The sequence below is a fragment of the Rhinoderma darwinii genome, chromosome 2 (genome assembly GCF_050947455.1).
Source record: "Rhinoderma darwinii isolate aRhiDar2 chromosome 2, aRhiDar2.hap1, whole genome shotgun sequence".
Taxonomy (NCBI): Eukaryota; Metazoa; Chordata; class Amphibia; order Anura; family Rhinodermatidae; genus Rhinoderma; species Rhinoderma darwinii.
In genome coordinates this window covers 217,472,895-217,496,560 of record NC_134688.1, presented here as the reverse complement: position 1 = coordinate 217,496,560, position 23,666 = coordinate 217,472,895, and the positions used below count along the sequence as shown (strand labels likewise).

Genomic DNA, 23,666 nt, shown 5'->3' with positions numbered 1-23,666 from the left:
GAACTACAGTACCACACTTAACCTGTGGAAAGGTGCGGCCCGGTTTATAAAAGGAAGCTGCCATGTTTTTCTAACCATGTACAACCCTTTTACACCGTTGCTATAATTTTTATTTTTTATTTTTTTTATTCTACATTGTAATTGTGTTCCGTTGGTAACAGACTAGGAACCAACACTATAGTCTGATCCTGCAGTCATACACCCGTCTGCCCCCTGCTTCTTGGCAACCAATCAAATGTATGTAAATAAAACGGAGCATGGCTGCAGGATCAGACTACATAAGGTGTGTATGTAGCCATGTAAATACGCAAGTCCACATAGGAGTTCCATTTATAAAAAGTAAGATGCTTAATAAAATCTACTTTCAGAGTATGAAATAGATTTAAAAATCTGCAGTATGTTCTTTTCTGCAGCAGGTTTTTCCAGATTTTCTATACAAAGTTTGGAATGCACCGCAAAATCCATGTGTCACACGCACATTTCAGGCCATCTTGGCAGGGGAAAATATCTGCCGCGTGTGCACATAGTAATCTTCTCTATATAACAATTACAATATCAAGCCATTTTATGTGGATGCCTAAAAGCCTAAGTTTACATATAGCAGTTGTGCTGCAAGTAGCATTATTTGTGTTTTTTTTTTTTTGTTTTTTTTTTTAATTGCCTCTAATTTTAATTTTTCTGTCTACTACAGAGGAAAGAGCACATAGACCACGACTTCAACTTAAACCCAGGACAGTTGGAACACCTCTCAATCAAGTAGCCAATCCTCACTCTGCGATCTTTGGTGGAGCCAAACCTAGAGAGGAAGTCGGCGGAACAAAAGAGAAGGAATGAGCTTAAACATTGGGAGGGATGGAGGAAAGCGTAAGCTAGTCACTCTGGAGCATCAACCCCGCAGTTACCATTCCTGCCTCCTGACATTCACTCCTCATATCCCTCCTGTCTGAAACTGAACACTGAGCTTGTGAATGCATGTCAGCTGTTAACAAGTGGTTTTTAGTACGTTCTCTGCTTTTCTGTATCTTGTACCTGCATTGTGCTGTTTCCACCTCTATCCCTCTTGCAATGTCCTGCAGGGGAGCCTCCTCCAAAAATGGAGTTCATTTTGGACATGGGAGAAGAATTACAATCTTTTTCAAAACATATTTTTTTTTTTTTAAATTTCAGGGTAATTGCGTTAACGTTCTGTTAACACTCCATTTCCCCTGAGTTATTTAGTACTTTGCTTCACCTCTTACCTGCATGTTTTGTTCTGTATTGCCAAGACTCTGAGATGGTAGTACCTGGCATATGTGTTTCATGCCACGGATTAAAGTGACAGGTAACTGCTAACCTGTAAACTTGATTAGGTTTTTTGGCTTCTAAGCCTGTTCCACAAACACCTCTCTGTATTTGTACAGAATGCTCTATTTAGTTCTCCACACGGAGAAGGTTTGTCTAAATAACTTGTTAAATTTTTGTTTACATTGGCGCATATGACTTATTCTATCACGTGTCTAGTTTACTCTGAAATGTTTCGCAACTGATTAGACTTTCTTGCTGTACTGTGCAATTCATGTACAATATGGAGACGCCAATTAATGAAAAGGTAGCTGTTCCTGCAAAAGGAAAGATGTGCTAAGTATAATAATCTTAGTAAAGATTTTATGTTGCCTAATAATTTTTAACATGCATACAATAAAAGTCTATTTTTTTTGGTTCCTCCTCTTTTAAAGCTCTTCAACTGGCAAATTGAGCCTTATAAATTCTACTATTTCTGCAGACAGAGCACTAACAGTGCTGATATGCATTCTTCGTGTCTGTGTTTTGTTATATATCCCCTTTTTATATTGGTGCTGGCTCTACTTGTGTAGCTCTCGGCAGCAGTTACTCACTAGTCTTATTGCTTGAGGTCCATTTCTTGCCAAATCTGTCATTAAGGCCTCATGCACACGACCGTGCCCGTAATTACATTATAAAGTATAGTCGCACGGCCCGTAAAATAAAAAAATAGGACATGTTCTATATTTTTCAACGGCACGGGCACCTTCCCGTAAGCAAAGGAAGGTACCCGTGGCCAATAGAAGTCTATGGGCCCGTAATTACGGGCATTTTTACGTTCGTGTGCATGGGGGCCTAAGAGCTCTATGGCAGGACTTTCCTCCTAAAATTAGGACATTAAGATTTGGGTAGTGGCATAGTGAAAATGATTAAGGCTTTGTTCACATCTGCGTCGGGTTTCTGTTCATAGATCCCGTCGGACCTTTCACTCAGTGGAATCCATTAACGGAAAGAAATGGTTTCCGTTCATGGGTTTCCCTAATGAAAAGGTCCGATGGAACCCATGAACAGAGCCCTGACGCAGATGTAAACGCAGCCAATGTTGTGTTAAATAAAGAATAACCAGTTTTCCTGCCGCTGTTGGCGACAACATTTTTGCAGGCCGTTATGGCAGAAGGATCTGAAAACCAGTATTATGATAAAAGTAAATGAGGGCAGAAATTTTTACCTCCAGTGTCTCAGCATATCAAATATTTTCACGCTCTTTTCTCTACATACATTCTGTGTTAAGAACCATTTGTCTAACACTAGCATCTAAAACAAGACATGCTTTGTGTGGTAATAAACAAGAAGAAACACCATACCCTCAGATTTATTCTAGATTTATTTACATCTGCAGTGTGAGGAAGCTTAAAGATAGAACAAACAGCTTTACAGCTGCTCTATACATTTGACTTTACAGTGGGATTTCCAAACACTCAACACGTACTGCTTCATGACCGAAAGTAAATATATGGACATGGTATTTTGTGGAAGATCTTTTAAATAAAAGAAATACATAATTAAGTGGTGTGTCACTTGTGATTTGTTCATTTTTCTCTAGGGCACACTGCTAACTTAAGCAGGAGAACAAAAATTGGTTACGCTCACCACAATAAAGTCTGGCTGCCACATCCTATGTTGATAGGTGCTAACGGACAAGAAATCTGTCGGAGGTAGTTGAATATCCATAAAAGTAGAGATTGTTCTGGCACGCAATGCAGTTAAAATTAAATTCTGCTTTATTAAGAAAATTTAAAACCAAATAAATGAGAAATCCTGGGTGAGGAAGGCATACGCGTTTCGAACCTGTTGGTTCTTACTCATAGCTACCCTTCTAATGTGAAAGTTTTGATTTTATAACTCAGGTGTAGTGTGAGCACATGCCTATATAATGCACGTGACCATAAAGGGAATGTAAGCCGTTCCGGATCATAAAGTTAAATTGTGGATCTGAAAATGGACACTAGATTCCCTAAGGGATCAACCCCTTCCCGACCAGCCCACGCAGATTAACGGGCTGCAGTGCTGGTCCTTGTGCCTTCAGCCCGTTAATCGAAGTGTGCTCCTAATGGAGCGCACAAGCATTCCTTGGAGTCTGGCATCTCTCAGTACTGGCTGCTACTATCAGCCTTCGTACTGAGGGAAGACATCGGGTGGGATCACATTTCTGATCCCCGCCGATTAACCCCTAAAATGCAGTGTTCAATAGTGACCGCTTCATTTAAGGAGTTACAACAACATTGGTACCCCGCAACGTGATTGCGGGGTGCTGATGGTTGCTATGGCAACCGGAGGTCTAACAAAGGCCTCTGGGTCTGCCATCTACGGAGGGCGATTAGGTCCTGCCAGAGGCAGGACCTTACCCTTATACCTGTCAGTTTCACACTGACAGGCAGCGTATATGTTCACACGGCACCGCCAATTACGTCTGAAATTACGGAGCTGGTTTCAGGCGAAAACGGCTCCTGAATTTCAAACGTTTTGACAAGTGTACGCGTTTTTCACGACCTCTTACGAACGTAATTGGAGCTGGTTTTCATTGGAGTCCATGGAAAAACTACTCCAATTACGTCCCAAGAAATGACATGCACTTCTTTGAGGCGGGCGTCTTTTGACAGTGGCGCGTAAAAAAAAAGCCCGTCCCTCAATGGGCAGATGTTTGGAGCAGTTTTTTCGGGCGTAAAACGCCTGAATTACATCTGTAAATATGGCGTGTGAACATAGTGTATGGTCACACGCTTACTAAAAAATGTCTGAAAATACAGAGCTGTTTTCAAGGAAAAACTGCCCTGATTTTCAGCCGTTTTTTATGGCTGTTTTTGGAGCTGTTTTTTTTATAGTCCATGAAAAGCGGCTCAAAAAACGGTTTAAGAAGTGACATGCACTTTTTCGGGGGCGATTGTTAACGTGGCCGTTTTTCAAAACTGCTCCGTAAAAAAACGGCCGGTCGGAACAGAACGCAGTTTCCCCATTGAAATCAATGGGCAGATGTTTGGAGCCGTTCTGCTTCCGATATTACGGCCCGAAAAAAGGCTGAAAATAAGCCGTGTGAACATACCCTCATACCCTGCAAATACATTAGTATTGCAAGGTATTATAACAACGATCCAGTTTTGGATCTTCAAGTCCCTAGTGGGAATAAAAAAAAAAGTTAAAAGTAATAAAAAAAATAAAATAAACAAAAATTTCTAAGTAATAAAATTAAAAATTGCCCTTTATCCCTTTTATAAAGTCTTATTAGAAAAAAATAAATAAACTATGCATAATTGGTAGTGCCTCGTTATGCCCTGAACTATTCAGTCATTCAGACTATTTTTAGTCACTTCATCTCCCAAAAAATTAAATAAGGATCAAAAAAATCGCATTTGCCCAAAATGGTACCAATATGTTTATTCCACAAAAAACAAGCCCTCACACAGCTTTCTTGATGGAAAAATAAAAGTTATAGCTCCTAGAATATGGCAATGCAAAAACGAAATAATTTTTTTTTTTTTTTATTAAACCCGTGATCAAAATGCCAACTATACCCCTAGATGAATTCTATTAGTGCTGTGGTTTCCTAAATGGGGTCACTTTTGGTGGGGGTTTCCACTGTCTTGGTCCTTCAGGGGCTTTGCAAATCCAACATGGCACCCGTAAACCAATTCAGCAAACTAGAGCTCCGAAAGCCAAATTACGCTCATCTTCTTAAAAACCCTGCCGTGTGTCCAAACAGCGGTTTATTACTATATATGGGGTATTGCTGTGATCAGGAGATATTGCTTTTAAAATGTTGGGGTGCTTTTTTTTCTTTTTTTTTGTAAAAATTGATAATTTCTACATTTTATTGGTAAAAATTTAGATTTTCATTCTCATGGTCTAATTTCACTAAGTTCAGCCAAATATCTGTGGGGTCAAAATGTTAACTATACCCCTTTATAAATTCCTGGAGGGGTGTAGTTTGCCAAATGGTTTCTCTTTGGTGGTGTTGCCACTGCTTTGGCCCCACAAAACCCTCTACAAACCTGACATGGTGCCTAAAATATATTACAATAAAAAGGTGGTCCCAAAATCCACTAGGTGCACCTTTGCTTCTGAGGCCGGTGTTTCAGTAAATTACCACACCAGGAACACGTGGGATATTTCTAAGAACTGCAGAATCTGGGCAATAAGTATTAAGTTGCGTTTATAAATTTCACCTCCACTTTGCTTGAATTCCTGTGAAACACCTAAAGGGTTAAACTTCAAAATGCGGTTTTAAAAAAATGGAGGGGTGCAGTTTTTAAAATTCAGTGACTTATAGTTGTTTTCTAATATAAGGACCTTTTAAAGCCACTTCAGAACTGAACTGGTCCACAAAAAATATGTTTTGGAAAAAAAATTTAAAACGTGAGAAATTGCTGCATAAGTTCTAACCCTTGTAATGTCCTGGAAAAATAAAAGGATGTTCGAAAAATTACATATGGGAAAGGTTAACTAGTAACTATTTTGTGTGGTGTTCCTATCAGTTTTACAAGCAGATACATTTAAAGTTAGAAAAATTCAAATTTTTGCAAATTTTCTCAATTTTTTTTGTTTTTCACAATATAGGATGGATCTTGTATACATTTACTGATTGTATGCATATTTCTGATTCATGTCTACACTCAACATAATGTTAATAACAAGGATTGTTATCTTGTCGCCGCAAACTTTTGTATTTCTGATATCATTTTGGATTAATCTCTTAGATTCTCTTTCCTTGATGCATGCCTAACTTTTCCCATTTGATAACCCAGTGTATATCTAATTCAGCCTTTTTCTTTTTTTAATCTAATAATGAACAACTTTGTGCCTATACCAAGATTACACTGCAATAAATACTGTACAACCCAAAATATTGCAAATGCATCACCATGGTGATGCAGTTCAACAGTATACGTAGAAGAGTCTTATCAAGCTTGAGCCGTACCGGGTTTTTTTTAAAATTTTTTTTTTTTTTTTTTTTTTTTTTTTTTACCCGATAACTCACTACGGAACTAAACGAACACTGTTTCTTTCCATATCAGTAGACAACTTAGTATTCTAACTTACTATGGTTGTTTACACAATAGCAACAACTATGCAATTTATACTATTGTAGGTATACTTAAATGTTGACTGAACACATATGCACCTATACGTATAGGAGGACCTTTAACTTGATTATACGGAATGGGTTAAATTTCCTTTATGGTCATGTGCTCACACTACACCTGAGTTATAAATCGGACCTTTCACGTTAGACGGGTAGCTTTGAGTAAGAACCAAAAGGTTTGAAATGCGCAAGCCTTCCTCACCTGGGATTTTTCATTTATTTGGTTTTAAATTTTGTTACTAATAAAGCAGAATTGGACGTCGTGTTCTGGACCTTTTGCTATTTGTATGTTCACACTACATCTGTCACTTGGGAGGATTTGACTATGGAGAGAGGTTCCCTGATCCCCTTATACTGAATACTATCCAGCATCTGAACGGCTAGGGGGCGGGGTGGCATTGGCCCCTATATTCCATGACTAAAATGGTCAAACATACTAAGGTAATATACAAAGAAATGGTTGAAACTCTCTTAAAAAGCAATAATATGTTTGAATAACCCTTTATCGGGTGGATACCTTGCTGTCTATTTACTGATCTAAAGTCTCAAGAAATAATGTCAGAAACAAGCTATACGAGACAATATGACCTACGATGATGATGTAAAATTCAAGTCTGGGTGGTGGACTTATAAATCATCAAAAATGTGAAAATGAAATAATGACAACTGTTTTTTAATAAGGAAAAAGGTTTATATTTTCCTTAGATATTCGTATTGTGCTATACAAAGTAAACACACATAAACATTAGTGTGTGCTAGAAAGTCACCCAATATGCTGGAGTCTTCATGTATACGATAGTTCAGTAGATGTTTCCTTTTTCCGGGTAGATCTGTAGAGAGGCGTCTAACTGCGCCGAGTGCTGATGCAACGTTTTAGGGTCCGCTACCTTTTTCAAGCATATGGAGTTACATTCAGTGCCGGTTTATATAGAAGACGTACAGCTTGTGATTAAGTAAAAATATGAGGAAAGTAAAAATTTGAGGTAATATGAGGTAAGTAACAATTTCTTATGTACTGTGATATATAGGTGAAATAAAACATTTTAAAAACCGGCTTGGTAATATCTAGATATCTGTATATTCAATGTTTCATATAATTCAGTAGATAGATTATTTTATTATCTTTAGAATATAAATATATATATATCTTAATGCAATATATTTTTATATTATAGCAGATTCATAGATATTAGAATTGGTAATGTAATGTGCATAACGGTATTCTATTATTGTAAAGATTATTTATGTTTAATCCAATATGGAAAATTATTCGAACTTATGTTTAATCAATGGGACAAATAGTGACTGATTGAATGTAGATATAGTTAAAGATTTTTAGAGATTAATTCTCAGAGTATCTCTTTTTTACTATATATAAAATTTAGAAAGAAATGAATAATATTTCGATATTCATTATTATTGGAAGATCCCAAAGTTACAGGTTTCGTTGAGACCTGTTGGACTAAGGCTGTTCAAAGTGTCAATCCAATTTAGGTTTGTTTTTAAACAAGATACCATATTTTTGATCGTGTTTCATCATATCCCAATATTTAGTAATAGTTGTTTTTAACCCTTTCCCGACCTATGACGAAAATGAACGTCATGGTCGGTTAATTAGTTCCCGCACCAGGCCGTTCATTTTCGTCACTATTTCAAACTGTCACTGTGTATACACAGAGCGACAAGACCGCGCTGCCAGATGTCTCAGACAGCTGACACAAGTCTTGCCGGTCAGCAGACCATCGCCGCTGCTTTCGGCAATTAACCCCTTAAATGCGGCGACCGATTGCGATCGCCACATTTAATGGGTTTGAAGCATATCGGCAGCCCCCACGAAGTGATTGTGGGGGCTGCCGATGCTTGTGGCAATCGGAGGCCAGACGATGGCCTCCGGGTTGCCATGTACGGAAGCTTAGGAGGAGCAGTCGGAGGCTGGTCCTCAGAGTCTTCCTGTCAGTGTGAGGGTATGTTCACACGCAGAGTCAAAAACGTTTCAAAATACAGAGCTGTTTTCAAGAGAATACAGCTCCTGATTTTCTGAGACGACGTTTGTGCCACTCGCGATTTTCGCTGTGTTTTTTATGGCCGTTTTTGGAGCATTATTCACTAGAATCTAAGGAAACCGCTCCAAAAACGTCCCAAGAAGTGCCCTGCATTTCTTTTTCGCGGCCGTATTTTTACGCGTAAAAAAACAGTGAAAAACGCTCCGGTGGAACAGAACGCCGTTTCCCATTGAAATCAATGGGCAGATGTTTGGAGGCGTTCTGCTTCCGATGTTTCGGGGGGTTTACGGCCCGAAAAACGGCTGAAAATAGGCCGTGTGAACATACCCTGACTGTCATGTCACAATGACAGTTAGAATACATTACACTACGTAGGTAGTGTAATGTACTCAAGCAGCGATCAAAGCTGCAAGTCTAAATGTTCCCTAGTGGGACAAGTAAATAAAGTTAAAAAAAGGTAATACATTTTTTTTTAAAAAAGTGAAAAAATAAGTTCGTTAATAAGTTAATGCTTTTTTTTCCTATAAGACTTTTATTATAGGAAAAAGATGAACACGTCAAAAAAGTACACATATTTGGTCTCAATATGTTCGTAACGACCCAAACGATAAAACTATAATGTTATTTTTCCCGCACGATGAACACCCCAAAAAAAAATCAATTAAAAACTACGCCAGAATCGCTATTTTTTGGTCACCACCCCTCCCAAAGTAAATAATAAAACGTGATCAAAAAGTCGCATGTACCCAAAAATAGTACCAATAAAAACTACAATCCGTCCTGCAAAAAACAAGCCCTTAACCCCTTCAGGACACAGCCTGTTTTGGCCTTGTGGACGCAGGCGATTTTTTCAAATCTGACGTGTCACTTTACCTATCCAAGCAATTCTGAGATTGTTTTCTCGTGACATATTGGACTTTACGTCTGTGAAAAAATTTGGTCGATAAATTCAGTGTTTATTTATGAAAAACACCAATATTTAGAGAAAATTTGCAAAAAATTGCATTTTTCTAAATTTGAATGTATCTGCCTGTAAAACAAATATTAATACCACACACAATAGTTACTAGTTCGCATTTCCCATATGTCTACTTTATGTTGGCATAGTTTTTTTAACATCCTTTTATTTTTCTAGGACGTTACAAGGCTTAGAACTTTAGCAGCAATTTCTCACATTTTCAAGAAATTTCCAAAACCTATTTTTTCATGGACCAGTTCAGTTCTGAAGTGGCTTTGAGGGCCTTATATATTAGAATCTCCCCATAATTCACCCCATTTTAAAAAACGTCACCCCTCAAAGTATTCAAAACAGCATTCAGAAAGTTTCTTAACCCTTTAGGCATTTCACAGGAATTAAGCAATTTAGAGGTGTGATTTACAAATGTAATTTTTTTTTGCAGTAATTCATTTGTAATAGAAAAATTTCTGTAACACAGAAGGTTTTACCAGAGAAACGCAACTCAATACTTATTGCCCAGATTCTGCAGTTTTTAGAAATATCCCACATGTGGCTCTAGTGTCCTAATGGACTGAAACACCGGCCTCAGAAGCAAAGGAGCACCTAGTGGATTTTGAAGCCTCCTTTTTATTACAATATATTTTAGGCTCCATGTCTGGTTTGAAGAGGTCTTGTGGTGCCTAAACAGTGGAAACCCCCAAAAAGTGACCCCATTTTGGAAACTACACCCCTCAAGGAATTTATCTAGTTGTATAGTGAGCATTTTAACCCCACAGTTTTTTTGCTGAATTTATTGGCGTTAGTCTGTGAAAATGAAAATCTACATTTCTTCTGAAGAAACCTAGACATTTTTAATTTTTGCAAGGAATAAAGGAGAAAAAGCATCCTAACATTTGTAAAGAAATTTATCCTGATTACGGCAATACCCCATAAGTGGTCATAAACTTATGTTTGAACAAATTTTGCTATAATGGTTTTCGGTGCCATGTCCCATTTGCAACGCCCTGGAGGGACCAAAACAGCGAAAACCCCCCAAAAGTGACCCCATTCACTATCAGAATCCAAGAGAGCAAACGCCTCTTCAGTGGTATATAACTTGCGTGGCATTTTTTACTTCTTTTTTTTTTTACTTTTTTGTAACAGTTTTAATAAAAGTAACAAAGAAAAAGTCCACTAATCCATTGATCAATAAATTTATGAACAACCCTAAGGCCCTGTTCACACTGAGTTTTTTTACGAGTTTTTCGGCGCGGAAACCGCTCCGCAAAACTCGTCAAAAACCGCCCAAAAATGTCTCCCATTGATGTCAATGGGAGTTGGACAAGCTTTTTTACCGTGAGCAAAAAAAACGCATCGCGGTAAAAAGAAGCAACATGACCTATCTTGAGGCGGTTTCCGTCTCCAAAACCCCATTTCAATCAGTCAGAAGGGTAAAAAATACACCTTGACGAGTGTTTTGGCGAGTTTTTGTCAAACCACTGTGCAAAAAAACGTCTGGAGCAGTTTTTGCAGGAGGAATTTTCCTCCTGCACAAAACTCCGTGTGAACACAGCCTAACAATGAATCAATGTATTTAGAATTTACAGACGTGTAAAATATATGAAGAGATTTATATAAGTATATGTGTGTATACGTATATATTACATGTACGTATATATCTCTATGATGTTATAGATATATAACATCCCAAATTATTAATTTTTAGTATTAACAAATTTCAAATATATGTCTATATATAATATATATTACGTATGTGCGTGTGTGTGTGTGTGTATATATATATATATATATATATATATATATATATATATATAAATAATATAGACGTGTGTATGTACACTACCGTTCAAAAGTTTGGCGTCACCCAGCCAATTTAGTGTTTTCCATGAAAACTCACACTTATATTTATCAAATGAGTTGCAACATGACTAGAAAATATAGTCAAGACATTGACAAGGTTAGAAATAATGATTTTTATTTCAAATAATAATTTTCTCCTTCAAACTTTGCTTTCGTCAAAGAATGCTCCATTTGCAGCAATTACAGCATTGCAGACCTTTGGCATTCTAGCTGTTAATTTGCTGAGGTAATCGGGAGAAATTTCACCCCATGCTTCCAGAAGGCCCTCCCACAAGTTGGATTGGCTTGATGGGCACTTCTTGCGTACCATACGGTCAAGCTGCTCCCACAACAGCTCTATGGGGTTGATATCTGGTGACTGCGCTGGCCACTCCATTACAGATAGAATACCAGATGCCTGCTTCTTCCCTAAATAGTTCTTGCATAATTTGGAGGTGTGCTTTGGGTCATTGTCCTGTTGTAGGATGAAATTGGCTCCAATCAAGCGCTGTCCACAGGGTATGGCATGGCGTTGCAAAAATGGAGTGATAACCTTCCTTATTCAAAATCCCTTTTACCTTGTACAAATCTCCCTCTTTACCAGCACAAAAGCAACCCCAGACCATCACATTACCTCCACCATGCTTGACAGATGGCGTCAGGCACTCTTCCATCATCTTTTCAGTTGTTCTGCGTCTCACAAATGTTCTGTGTGATCCAAACACCTCAAACTTCGATTCGTCTGTCCATAACACTTTTTTCCAATCTTCCTCTGTCCAATGTCTGGGTGCTTTTGCCCATATTAATCTTTTCCTTTTATTAGCCAGTCTCAGATATGGCTTTTTCTTTGCCACTCTGCCCTGAAGGCCAGCATCCCGGAGTCGCCTCTTCACTGTAGACGTTGACACTGGCTTTTGTGGGTACTATTTAATGAAGCTGCCAGTTGAGGACCTGTGAGGCGTCTATTTCTCAAACTAGAGACTCTAATGTACTTGTCTTGTTGCTCAGTTGTGCAGCGGGGCCTCCCACTTCTCTTTCTACTCTGGTTAGAGCCTGTGTGTGCTGTCCTCTGAAGGGAGTAGTACACACCGTTGTAGGAAATCTTCAGTTTCTTGGCAATTTCTCGCATGGAATAGCCTTCATTTCTAAGAACAAGAATAGACTGTCGAGTTTCACATGAAAGCTCTCTTTTTCTAGCCATTTTGAGAGTTTAATCGAACCCACAAATGTAATGCTCCAGATTCTCAACTAGCTCAAAGGAAGGTCAGTTTTATAGCTCCTCTAAACAGCAAAACTTTTTACAGCGGTGCTAACATAATTGCACAAGGGTTTTCAAGTGTTTTCTAATCATCCATTAGCCTTCTAACACAGTTAGCAAACACAATGTACCATTAGAACACTGGAGTGATGGTTGCTGGAAATGGGCCTCTATACACCTATGTAGATATTGCATTAAAATCCAGACATTTGCAGCTAGAATAGTCATTTAGCACATTAACAATGTATAGAGTGTATTTCTGATTAATTTAATGTTATCTTCATTGAAAAAAAAAATATAATAATAATATATATATATATATATATACACACACACTGTATATATATATATATATATATATATATATATATATATATATATATATATATATATATATATATATATACACACACACACACACACACACACACATTATAAGCCCTAATTGATTACTAACTAATTAATTGTCCTAGTCTGAGTACTATCTACCTGAACTATAACTAGCTGCCTACACTAAACTATCTATGTGGAGGTGTTTTTGTGTGTTTTTCACAGTCATTGTGTCTTTATAGGAGACACACAGCAGCTGCTCGGCACAGCTTCTTCTCCCCCACTGTATCAGAACGATCTGACAGGGAGGGAGGAGAAACATTGTAACAAACAGCACAGAAAGTTTGTTGCTGCAACAAACTTTGCTGTGAACACCATGATAGCTTTATCATGGTGATTACGTCATCAGGACCGACACCAATCCGGTCCTGATGTCTTCTCCCAGCACTTAGGCTGCTAGTAGCAGCGTGTGCTGAGAGATTCAGAGCACAGGGAGAGCGCTGTGCACTCTGTTCTGGCACCACGTGAATTAACGGGCTGCAGGAGAAAAGCCCAGCACGGCAGCCCGTTAATCTACGTGGGCTGGTCGTTAAGGGGTTAAACAGCTTTTTTCACTAAAAAATAAAAAAGTTATGGCTCTCAGAATATGGTGACACAGAAAATATTTTTTTTTATAAATAAGTGATTTTATTGTGCAAACGCTACAAAACATTAAAAAAAACCTATATACATCTGGTATCGCCATGATCGTACCGACGTCGCAAAAAAATAAATTAAAAAACATTGTTAGAATTACTGGTTTTTAGTCAGGATTGCAAAAAATATTGAATAAAAAGTGATCAAAAAACCACATGTACCCCAAAATGGTACCAATGAAAACTACAGATTATCCCGCAACAAATAAGCCCTTACACCGCTCAATTAACCGAAAAATAAAAACTTTACGGCTCTCAGAATGGGGTGAAACAAAACAATTTTTATTTTGACCAATAGATTTTTCTTTGTAAAAGTAGTAAAATATAAAAAAAATTATATCAATTTGGTATCACCATAATTGTATTGAGCCGCAGAATAAAGTAGTTTTCGTTTTTATCGCACGGCGAACGCTGTAAAAACGAAACCCCCCAAAAAAATTGTACTTTAAATGGTGTCAATAGAAGCTACAGCTCCTCCCGCAAGAAATAAGCCCTCACAACGCTCCTATTGATGGAAAAATAAAGAAGTTATGGCTCTTAGAAGGCGGGGAGTGAAAAACTAAAATAAGAAAGCAAAAAATGGATCAGTCCTGAAAGGGTTAATTCATTTCTAATGAAAAAAAGCATATGACCACATGTGGGGTATTTCCATACTCTGGAAAAATGGCTTTATAAAAAATGGTTGTTTTTTTTCTCCTTTATCCCTTGTGAAAATGAGAAAATGCAACATTTTAGTGGAACGAATTTTGATATTCATTTTCGTGGCCTATTTCTAATAAATTCTGGAAAAGACCCGTGGGGGGGTCTAAATGCTCACTATACCCCTAGAAAAATTCCTTGAGGGTTTTTCCAAAATGGGGTCACTTTCGGGAGGTTTCCACGGTTTTGGTCCCTCCAGTGTATTGCAAACGCGACATGGCACCGAAAACCAATCCAGCAAATTCCGTGCTGCAAAATTTCAAATGTCGCTCCTTCCCTTCTGAGCCCTGCCATGGGTCCGATCAGCAGTTTATTACCACATATCGGGTATTGCCGTAATCATGAGAAATTGCTTTACAAATGTTGTGGTTCTTTTTTTTCCTTTATTCCTTGTAAAAAATAAAAATGTCTTTTTTTTCTGAAAAAAAAGTTGATTTTTCATTTTTACAGACTAATTACAATATATTTAGCGAACAACCTGTGTGGTCAAAATGTTAACTATAACCCTAGATAAATTCCTTGGGAGGTGTAGTCTCCAAAATGGGGTAACTTTTGGGGTGTTTCCACTGTTTTTGCACCACAAGACCTCTTCAAACCTGACATGGTGCCTAATATATATTCTAAATAAAGGGGGCCCAAAATCCACTAGGTCCTCCTTTGCTTCTGAGGCCTGTGTATCAGTCGAGTAGCACACTAGGGCCACATGTGGGATATTTCTAAAAACTGCAGAATCTGGGCAATAAACTAATGAGTTGCATTTCTCGGTAAAACCTTCTATGGTACAAAAGAAATGTATTAGAAATTAATTTCGGCAAAAAAAAAAGACATTTGTACATTTCACCTCTATTTTGCTTTAATTCCTGTGAGATGCCTAAAATGTTAAAACCCTTTGTGAATGCTGATTCGAATACCTTGAGGGGTGCAGTTTTCAACATGGGGTGATTTATGGGGACTTTCTAATATATAAGGCCCTCAAAGCCAATTCAGAACTAATCTGCCCCCTGTAAAAATAGCCTTTTGAAATTTTCTTTAAAATATGAGAAATTTCTGCTAAAGTTCTAAGCCTTGTAACATCCTAGAAAAATAAAAGGACGTTCAAAAAACGATGGAAACATAAAGTAGAGATATGGGAAATTTTAACTAATATTTTGATTGGTATTAGTATCTGTTCTACAAACAGATATGTTTAAATTTAGAAAAATGCAAATTAACCGTTTCACAATTTTTGGGATTTTATGATCACATCGGTATAACATTTATTTTCTAAATAAATTATGTGTTTACTGTTAGAGATTTATTAATTATTGTAAGGATGATTTATTCATTCAACTTATAACAAAATTCTAACAATAGTTTGGACATGACTTAAAAAACTTCTTTCTTGATTGTCAGGTGTGTTAGCTCCATGATGTCACGTAAGGAGAGTGAAGGCCATATAAGCTGTATTATAATTTGACTATTATGAAGTATGTAAAAGTACTTATGATTACATTGAAAAATATTGTAATGGTAAGATTCCCCATAGTCACAGCCCAAAAATCACCAAATATGTATAGTTGGCAATGTTAGTAAAAAACTATCAACGGGTTATCGGCTGTTCATGCTGTCTAGTCCGTGGTGCTGAAGGACAGCACAATGAAATTTATCTGAAAAGGACTGTTGCGTGGTGCTGAAAAACAGCTCCTTTGTTGTAAACTTTGTGCAATCATGGAAGAACAGCATGTAATTTCAAAGGGAAATAATGTTGGAAAAATTATTGCTTCTCTTGGCTCTGAAAAATGTATCCCACAACAGAATTAGAAAAGATTGTTAGTATAATGACTCAAAATCCCATTGGAAAAAAGGTTAGGCAAAATTGTGCAGTCATATTTAATCTTATGGACAAAACCTCATATTATGGGCATTTTATAAGCTATCACTGGTTATTTATTTTTTGTTCATTATTATTTTACCAGATTACAATTAAATTCTTATTCTTTGAATATTGGAAAAAATATAAATTAATAAATATACATAAGATCCTTTCTGTAATTAATTCCTTTTGGAAACTGCGTGTCTAACTTTAAAATCCATAGTGCTTCTCTATTGAGGAGGAGCTTCTTCCAATCCCCACCTCTTTTGGGATTGTGCACTCTTTCCAAACCACAAACTTTCAATGTGCTAATATCACGTTGGTGAATCTCTATGAAGTGCTTTGCCGCTCCTGACACATTCATTTTATTAGGGTTTTTTATATCGGCCAGGTGTTCAGCTACTCTTTTTTTGAAAGTAAGTTGTCAATTACATGCTTAGGGTATGCACTAGATGCGTGCAAGACCGAATTCCCTGCTGTTGGTTTACGATAAAGGCCACTAACAATACATGACTTAGAAGAATCTTTAGTTAATGTGATGTCCAAGAAAGAAATCATTATAGGGTCTGTATTATAGGTGAATATCAAATTATTGTCATTAATGTTCACATATTCTACAAATGTATGTATAGATGTGTGGGAACCAGGCCATATAATCAAAATATCGTCTATATAACGGCCATAATAATGGATGTCTTTAACATGTGGATTCGAATTGCTATAGATATGGTGTTCCTCCCACCATCAAACATAGACGTTAGCTAGAGAAGGCCAAAACTTTGCCCCCATAGAACAGCCTAGACATAGTAAGTAAAAAATTTTGTCAAACAAAAAATAATTATATTTTAACCCCTTAAGGACACGGCCAATTTTGGCCATGAGGACAGAGCAATTGTTTTACATTTCCCTCTTTGCATCCCGACGCTCATAACTCTTATTTTTTGTACGACGTAGTTGTATGAGACTTTGTTTTTTGTGGGACGAGTTGTACTTTATGTAGGTACCATTTTTTGGTACAAATACATTATCGTTTCATTTCTATAAATTTGTATTTTGGCGAAAATGCAGAAAAAAAGCAGTTCTGCTGCAGTTTTAATATATATTTTTTTACACCATACACCGATCATCATAAATAATGTTATAGATTTGTTGTACAGGTTGTTACGGTCGTGGCGATACCAAATATGTCTATATTATTTCATGTTTTGGGACTTATATTTTAAAAAGTTTATTTATTATAAAAAATGTGTGTTTCTGTGTATTTTTTTTACGTTTTATTTATCATTAATTTTTTTTACATTCATTTAACTTTTTTTTTTAATCCCATAAAGGGATTTATCATTTTGATTTTTATTTTGTAACTACAATGTACTGGCATACATCTTTATGCCAGTACATTAGCCTTTGTATGGATTGTACACAGGCAGTTGTTAGAGCATGCCTCAGTATGCCCTAACAACAGGAAATATGTTCAGACAGCCCTGGGGTCCTTCAATGGACCCTGGGCTGTCTGGACATACGAGTTGTGGGCTTTGGTCGCATCACAGTTATTTTCTGTGCAGTCTCCCCTCTTTGAACGCCGCGATCAGCTTTCAAAGGGTTAACGGCAGAGCAAAGATGTTTCTCTCCTCTCCGCTGTCAGAGCGGTTCGTGGCTGTGTATTAGAGCCGTTGCCCCGCTCTCGATCGCGCGCACAGGCGCGCACAGACGGCTGTCACACAGGACGAGTATGCTCGTCCTAATGCGCGAAGTGCTCTCCGCTCAGGACGAGCATACTCGTCCTGTGTCGGCAACCAGTTAAAAGGTAACTTGTGACATCAACAATGTATTCCTTTAATTCCTCTTTGTAGCTGGTGTTTTGGTTTAATTGATTACTAAGGGCTAAGATGGCTTTGTCATGTGGGATCGGTGGTGTTCCATTTTAAGTTATCCTTTCTTTTGAGTGTTTCTGTACTGCCTTTAATGTAACTTGGGGATCTTTTCACAAGAGGTTGTATTTACTTGAAACTATAGGTCTTAACGGAGGGGGAAATTTATCTTTATGTACTTTGGGAAGGGCGTGAAAAATGGTAATAATGGGAAAATCCCTGTTAAGATATTTGACTTCCTTTTCAGTTAAGACACCTAGATTAAGACCACCTTGAAGAATGTCATTTAATTTAATCTTTAAAATATTAGTCGAGTTTGTGTGTAATTTCCTGTATGTATGTGTGTCATTCAAAAGTGTCATTACTTCTTTTTTATATAAACCAGAATCTAGAACAACCACAGAACCACCCTTGTCCGAACTTTTAATACCAATATTATCAAATTCGCTTAATTCCTTTAATGCGGTTTTCTCCCCTTTAGTGAGGTTGGGAACAATTTTATTTTTATATAAGGATTTAAGAGCTTCCTCCACTACTGATTGGAAATTATCCATAGCACTTGATCTGGAAGATAATGGATAAAAAGAAGGGTTAGACAAAAAATTTGTGTTACTAGGAGAGCATAATAGTCCACTAGAATCTCAATTCTCCATAAATAACGACTGGAGATTCATAATAGTCATTTGTTCCTCAAAATTTAAATTCTCGAAATCGTTCTCTTGTGAGTGGCTTGTGGTGGATAGGGAACTTGTTTCCTGGGAAGGATTCTCCTCTTTGTCCAAAAATTTTTTTTTTACTGTAAGCATTTGAACAAATTTGTTTACGTCCAGAAGTGTTTGATAAAGATCAAAAAAATTTTCAGGTACGTCATTTAGACCTTTCTTAAGGTCTTTAAGTTGGTTTGAGTCCAGAATGTGAGCTGACAGGTTGATAACCGTATATTCATTATTCATCTGAAAATTTTCCTTCCCAGTGTCATCCTCGATGTTATGTGAAGAAGAAACCGCTTTCTTTAAATCAGTTTGAGAAAGATTATTATCTAGGTTCAAAAAAGTTATCTTTTTCGTCTTGGATACCTGCTGGTTTTTGTTTGCATTTCTCCTGGATCTTCTGGTGCATTTCTGTACCGGCTTGGTTCTAAAAAAATGAAGAAACCGTGGAAGTTCCATTCAAATCCTGCGGATGTCCCGTTCTGGGTTGTTTTTGTGTGCTTCTGGCCATTTGTTCTGAATATCTATTCGAATCAGATACTATGTCAGTGGAATCATATTCCGAAGAAGAAAAATTCACTCTGTTAGTATGCCTTTTGGATCTGTTATCATTATTGCGTTTTTTCAAGATAGGATGTAACCCAGCAGTTTGCTTGCGATTTTTTTTCTCAAGGCGTAAACAATGCCATTGTTATAGTCCTTAATATCTCTCTCAAATTTGGTGCGTTTGACTCTAGTTATGGCATCCTCAAGTGATGTAATACTTTCTCTTACTTTCTTGTTTAATTCCTCATAATTTAATCCTTGGTTAAGAGTTGATAGACAAGTGCGGGTTTCTTTAATAGAAATTTCCACTTCTTGTAATTTGCGGTTTTTATGCATAATAATTAGTTTCATTAATTTGATGGAAGCTTCACTTAGAATTTCATTCCGCTCTGAAATGAAATTTTCATTTTAAATTGTGGTTGGTATTTTGTAAATACGCAGTCCTCTTGGGATCATATTTTTGTCCACATATGATTGAAATGTGGTACTGTCCCACCATATTCGGATTTGATGACTGAGAGCCTTCTCTAGATCATGCATTAGCTTAATCAAATTGTGATTAGTATCACATGGTGTTCAGAAAAAAGAGCTGCAGCTCTCTTGAGTCTCTCAAGACTATTAATCTCAATGTTGTCATGGTTAATTTGTGAACCTACAGATGTTAAAAGATTTAAATCTGTCATGATGTTGTATACCTCAGTCTGAATAGACTGATGTGGATGTATTTTGCTTAATCCAGTATGACCATATGGTAGTATATAATAAGAGACGTTGTGGAGTATTTGAAAGTATATTTGAAAAACCACTTTTTGAAATCAGTGGTAGGGAGCGGTAACCTATGTAAATGTAAGTGACGACTTGTAATTTGTAGAAAAATAGAGGTAATTACAAAGGTTCGCTAACATCATGTTTTAGTTGATTCCACGTCTTGAGTATTGCAAGTGCTCGAAAATACTCCAAGAAGAATCCTGGATCGACAGCAGGTATACAAGGCAATAGAAGAGTACAAAAAATTGTGTATCCAGCACTCTGGTAAAAAAAATTGGCTTTATTTGGTCATTTAAAAAAACCCAAAAACAACAATTAAAATGAAAATCCCGGGACCACGCTTACGCGTTTCGAACCTCTGGCGTTCTAAATCATAGCTTGGTAAACCACTTTTAGATTCACATATTTATACCCTATATCCCAAGTCAGGTGGACATTAATTTGATATTCGCCTATAATACAGACCCTATAATGATTTCTTTCTTGGACATCACATTAACTGGAGATTCTTCTAAGTCATGTATTTTTAGTGGCCTTTATCCTAAACCAACAGCAGGAAATTCGGTCTTGCATGCAGCTGGTGCACACCCGAAGCATGTAATTGACTACTTACCCATTGGAGAATATGTACGTGCCAAGAGAATATGTACCCAACATCATGCTTTTCTGACTGAATGCAACACTATTCACACTAGATTGACAGCACGAGTTTATTCCGAACAAAAGCTCAATCGAGCGAAAAACATTGCAAATGCTAAATCCAGATTTCGATATTTATATCCTGAACGAAAACATAAATATTCAAATGAGAAATCGGTCAGAAATGTAACTTTTTCTACCCTCTTTAAAATGGCCACTATTTCCCAATAATCACTACTAAAGCATTACCTACCCATTTTGGATAAAGAATATAGCCTAAAAAAAATTTTCAAAGGTAGGTAATTTTGTGGCAAGAAATTCCATCACAATAGTGAATCGTATTTCCCCTAGTCTTTTTCCAAGGACCACACATAACAAAGGCTCATGCTTTACTTGCACTGGCTCATATAAATGGGGTTGCACAAGATGTGCCATGTGCGGTATTATGTCCCGCACCACCAACTTAATTTCTTCAGTCAATAAAACATTCTATCCTATAAAAACTTGCATACATTTTAACACCACTGACATAGTATATGTTTTATACTGTGAAGATACGTAGGATGCACTATTAGAGCTATCAAAAAAAGAGTAGCTGAACACCTGGCCGATATAAAAAAATCCACATGTTAAAGACATCCATTATTATGGCCGTTATATAGACGATATTTTGATTATATGGCCTGGTTCCCACACATCTATACATAAATTTGTAGAATATGTGAACATTAATGACAATAATTTGATATTCACCTATAATACAGACCCTATAATGATTTCTTTCTTGGACATCACATTAACTAAAGATTCTTCTAAGTCATGTATTGTTAGTGGCCTTTATCGTAAACCAACAGCAGGGAATTCGGTCTTGCACGCATCTAGTGCATACCCTAAGCATGTAATTGACAACTTACTTTCAAAAAAAGAGTAGCTGAACACCTGGCCGATATAAAAAACCCTAATAAAATGAATGTGTCAGGAGCGGCAAAGCACTTCATAGAGATTCACCAACGTGATATTAGCACATTGAAAGTTTGTGGTTTGGAAAGAGTGCACAATCCCAAAAGAGGTGGGGATTGGAAGAAGCTCCTCCTCAATAGGGAAGCACTATGGATTTTAAAGTTAGACACGCAGTTTCCAAAAGGAATTAATTACAGAAAGGATCTTATGTATATTTATTAATTTATATTTTTTCCAATATTCAAAGGATAACAATTAAATTGTAATCTGGTAAAATAATAATGAACAAAAAAGAAATAACCAGAGATAGCTTATAAAATGCCCATAATATGAGGTTTTGTCCATAAGCTTAAATATGACTGCACAAGTTTGCTTAACCTTTTTTTCCAATGGAATTTTGAGTCATTATACTAACAATGTTTTCTAATTCTATTGTGTGATATATTTTTCAGAGACGAAAAACAATAATTTTTCCAATATTATTTCTCTTTGAAATTACATGCTGTTCTTCCATGATTGCACAAAGTTTACAACAAAGGAGCTGTTTTTCAGCACCACGGAACAGTCCTTTTCAGATAAATTTCATTGTGCTGTCCTTCAGCACCACGGACTAGACAGCATGAACAGCCGATAACCCGATGATAGTTTTTACGAACATTGCCAACTATACATATTTGGTGATTTTTTTTGGGCTGTGATTATGAGGAATTTTACCATTGCAATATTTTTCAATGTAATCATAAGTACTTTTACATACTTAATAACAGCCAATTTATAATACAGCTTATATGGCCTTCACTCTCCTTACGCGACATCATGGAGCTAACACACCTGAGCTAGTCTGGGATCAATCAAAAAAGATGTTTCTTAAGTCATGTCCAAACTATTGTTAGAATTTTGTTATAAGTTGAATGAATAAATCATCCTTACTATAATTAATAAATCTCTAACAGTAAACACATATTAATATATTTAGAAAATAAATGCCGATGTTATCATAAAATCCCAAAAATGGTGAAATGGTTAATTTTTAACCCAACCCACAGGATATCACCTGACTTGGGATATAGGGTATAAATATGTGAACCTAAAAGTGGGTTACCAAGCTATGATTGAGAACCCCACAGGTTCGAAACGCATAAGCGTGGTACTGAGATTTTCATTTTAATTGTTCTGTTTTTTTTTTTTAATGACTAAATAAAGCCGATTTTTCTACCAGAGTGCTGGATACACCATTTTTTTGTCCTCTTTTGCCTTGTATACCTGCTGTCGACTCAGGATTCTTCTTGGAGTATTTTCGAGCACCTGCAATACTCAAGACGTGGAATCAACTAACGCATGAACTAACGCAGTGGAAACGCGGTGAGTGAACCTTTGTAATTACCTCTTTCTATTGATTTCAATGGTAATGCTTCTGTTGCAAATGGTTTCAGTTTGTCTCTGTTCCATAAGGATTCCGTTTTTTTAGCGGAAACAATGGCGTAGTCAACTGTGCTATTGCCGCAAAAAAAACTAAAACCTTAGGGAACGGAGACAAACGGAAACCATTTGCAACAGAAGCATTACCATTGAAATCAATAGTAATGTAAACGGAAGCTATGGTTTCCATTTGTCTTTCCTTTCATGGGTTTCCCTGTCCGAAAAGTGTAACTGAACCCATGAATGTTACCCTGGCGCTGATGTGAACAGGCCCTAACTGAAATTATGTATAATAGTTTTTAATATTTATGACAATATCCATGCTATCTTTATAGAGGTAATTTCTGACTTGAACTTTGCTGCTCGGGAGTTGATTTTCCTTCTATAACAGGGGTGGGGAACGTCCGGCCCGTGGACTGTATAAGGCCCGTGAGATTATTTGGTCTGACCCGACCTCACTCAGACCGCGCTACCGCCGCGTCATTCGCTACTTGGCTCAAGTATGGCAGCGGCGGTCTGAGTCAGGTCAGTGCCTGCCAGCCTGAGAGCGGACCAGTCCAGTAACCTAACCTGAGTCAGTGGCGTTAGGTGACTGGACTGGTCCACTCCTGGGCTGACATTCCAGTCGCCTGACCTCACGTCTGTGACGTGAGATCATGTGACTGGACTGGTCCATTCCCGTCACCGGATACTCTGACCGCCGCAGCTGCCGTACCATTCCCTCC

At 37.2% G+C, this 23,666-nt stretch overlaps 1 protein-coding gene across 6 annotated transcripts in view; it reads left to right on the top strand.

Moving 5' to 3' along the window:
- EIF4H (eukaryotic translation initiation factor 4H) overlaps window positions 1–2,826 on the top strand; it is a 60,839-nt gene extending 58,013 nt beyond the window's left edge. For all 6 annotated transcript variants that reach the window (XM_075852840.1, XM_075852844.1, XM_075852838.1 and 3 more), the window contains one exon: window positions 692–2,826. In XM_075852840.1, the coding sequence (XP_075708955.1) occupies window positions 692–834 (143 nt within the window). In that variant the 3' untranslated portion in view covers window positions 835–2,826. The remainder of the gene's footprint in view (window positions 1–691) is intronic.
- Window positions 2,827–23,666: the final 20,840 nt, after the last annotated feature.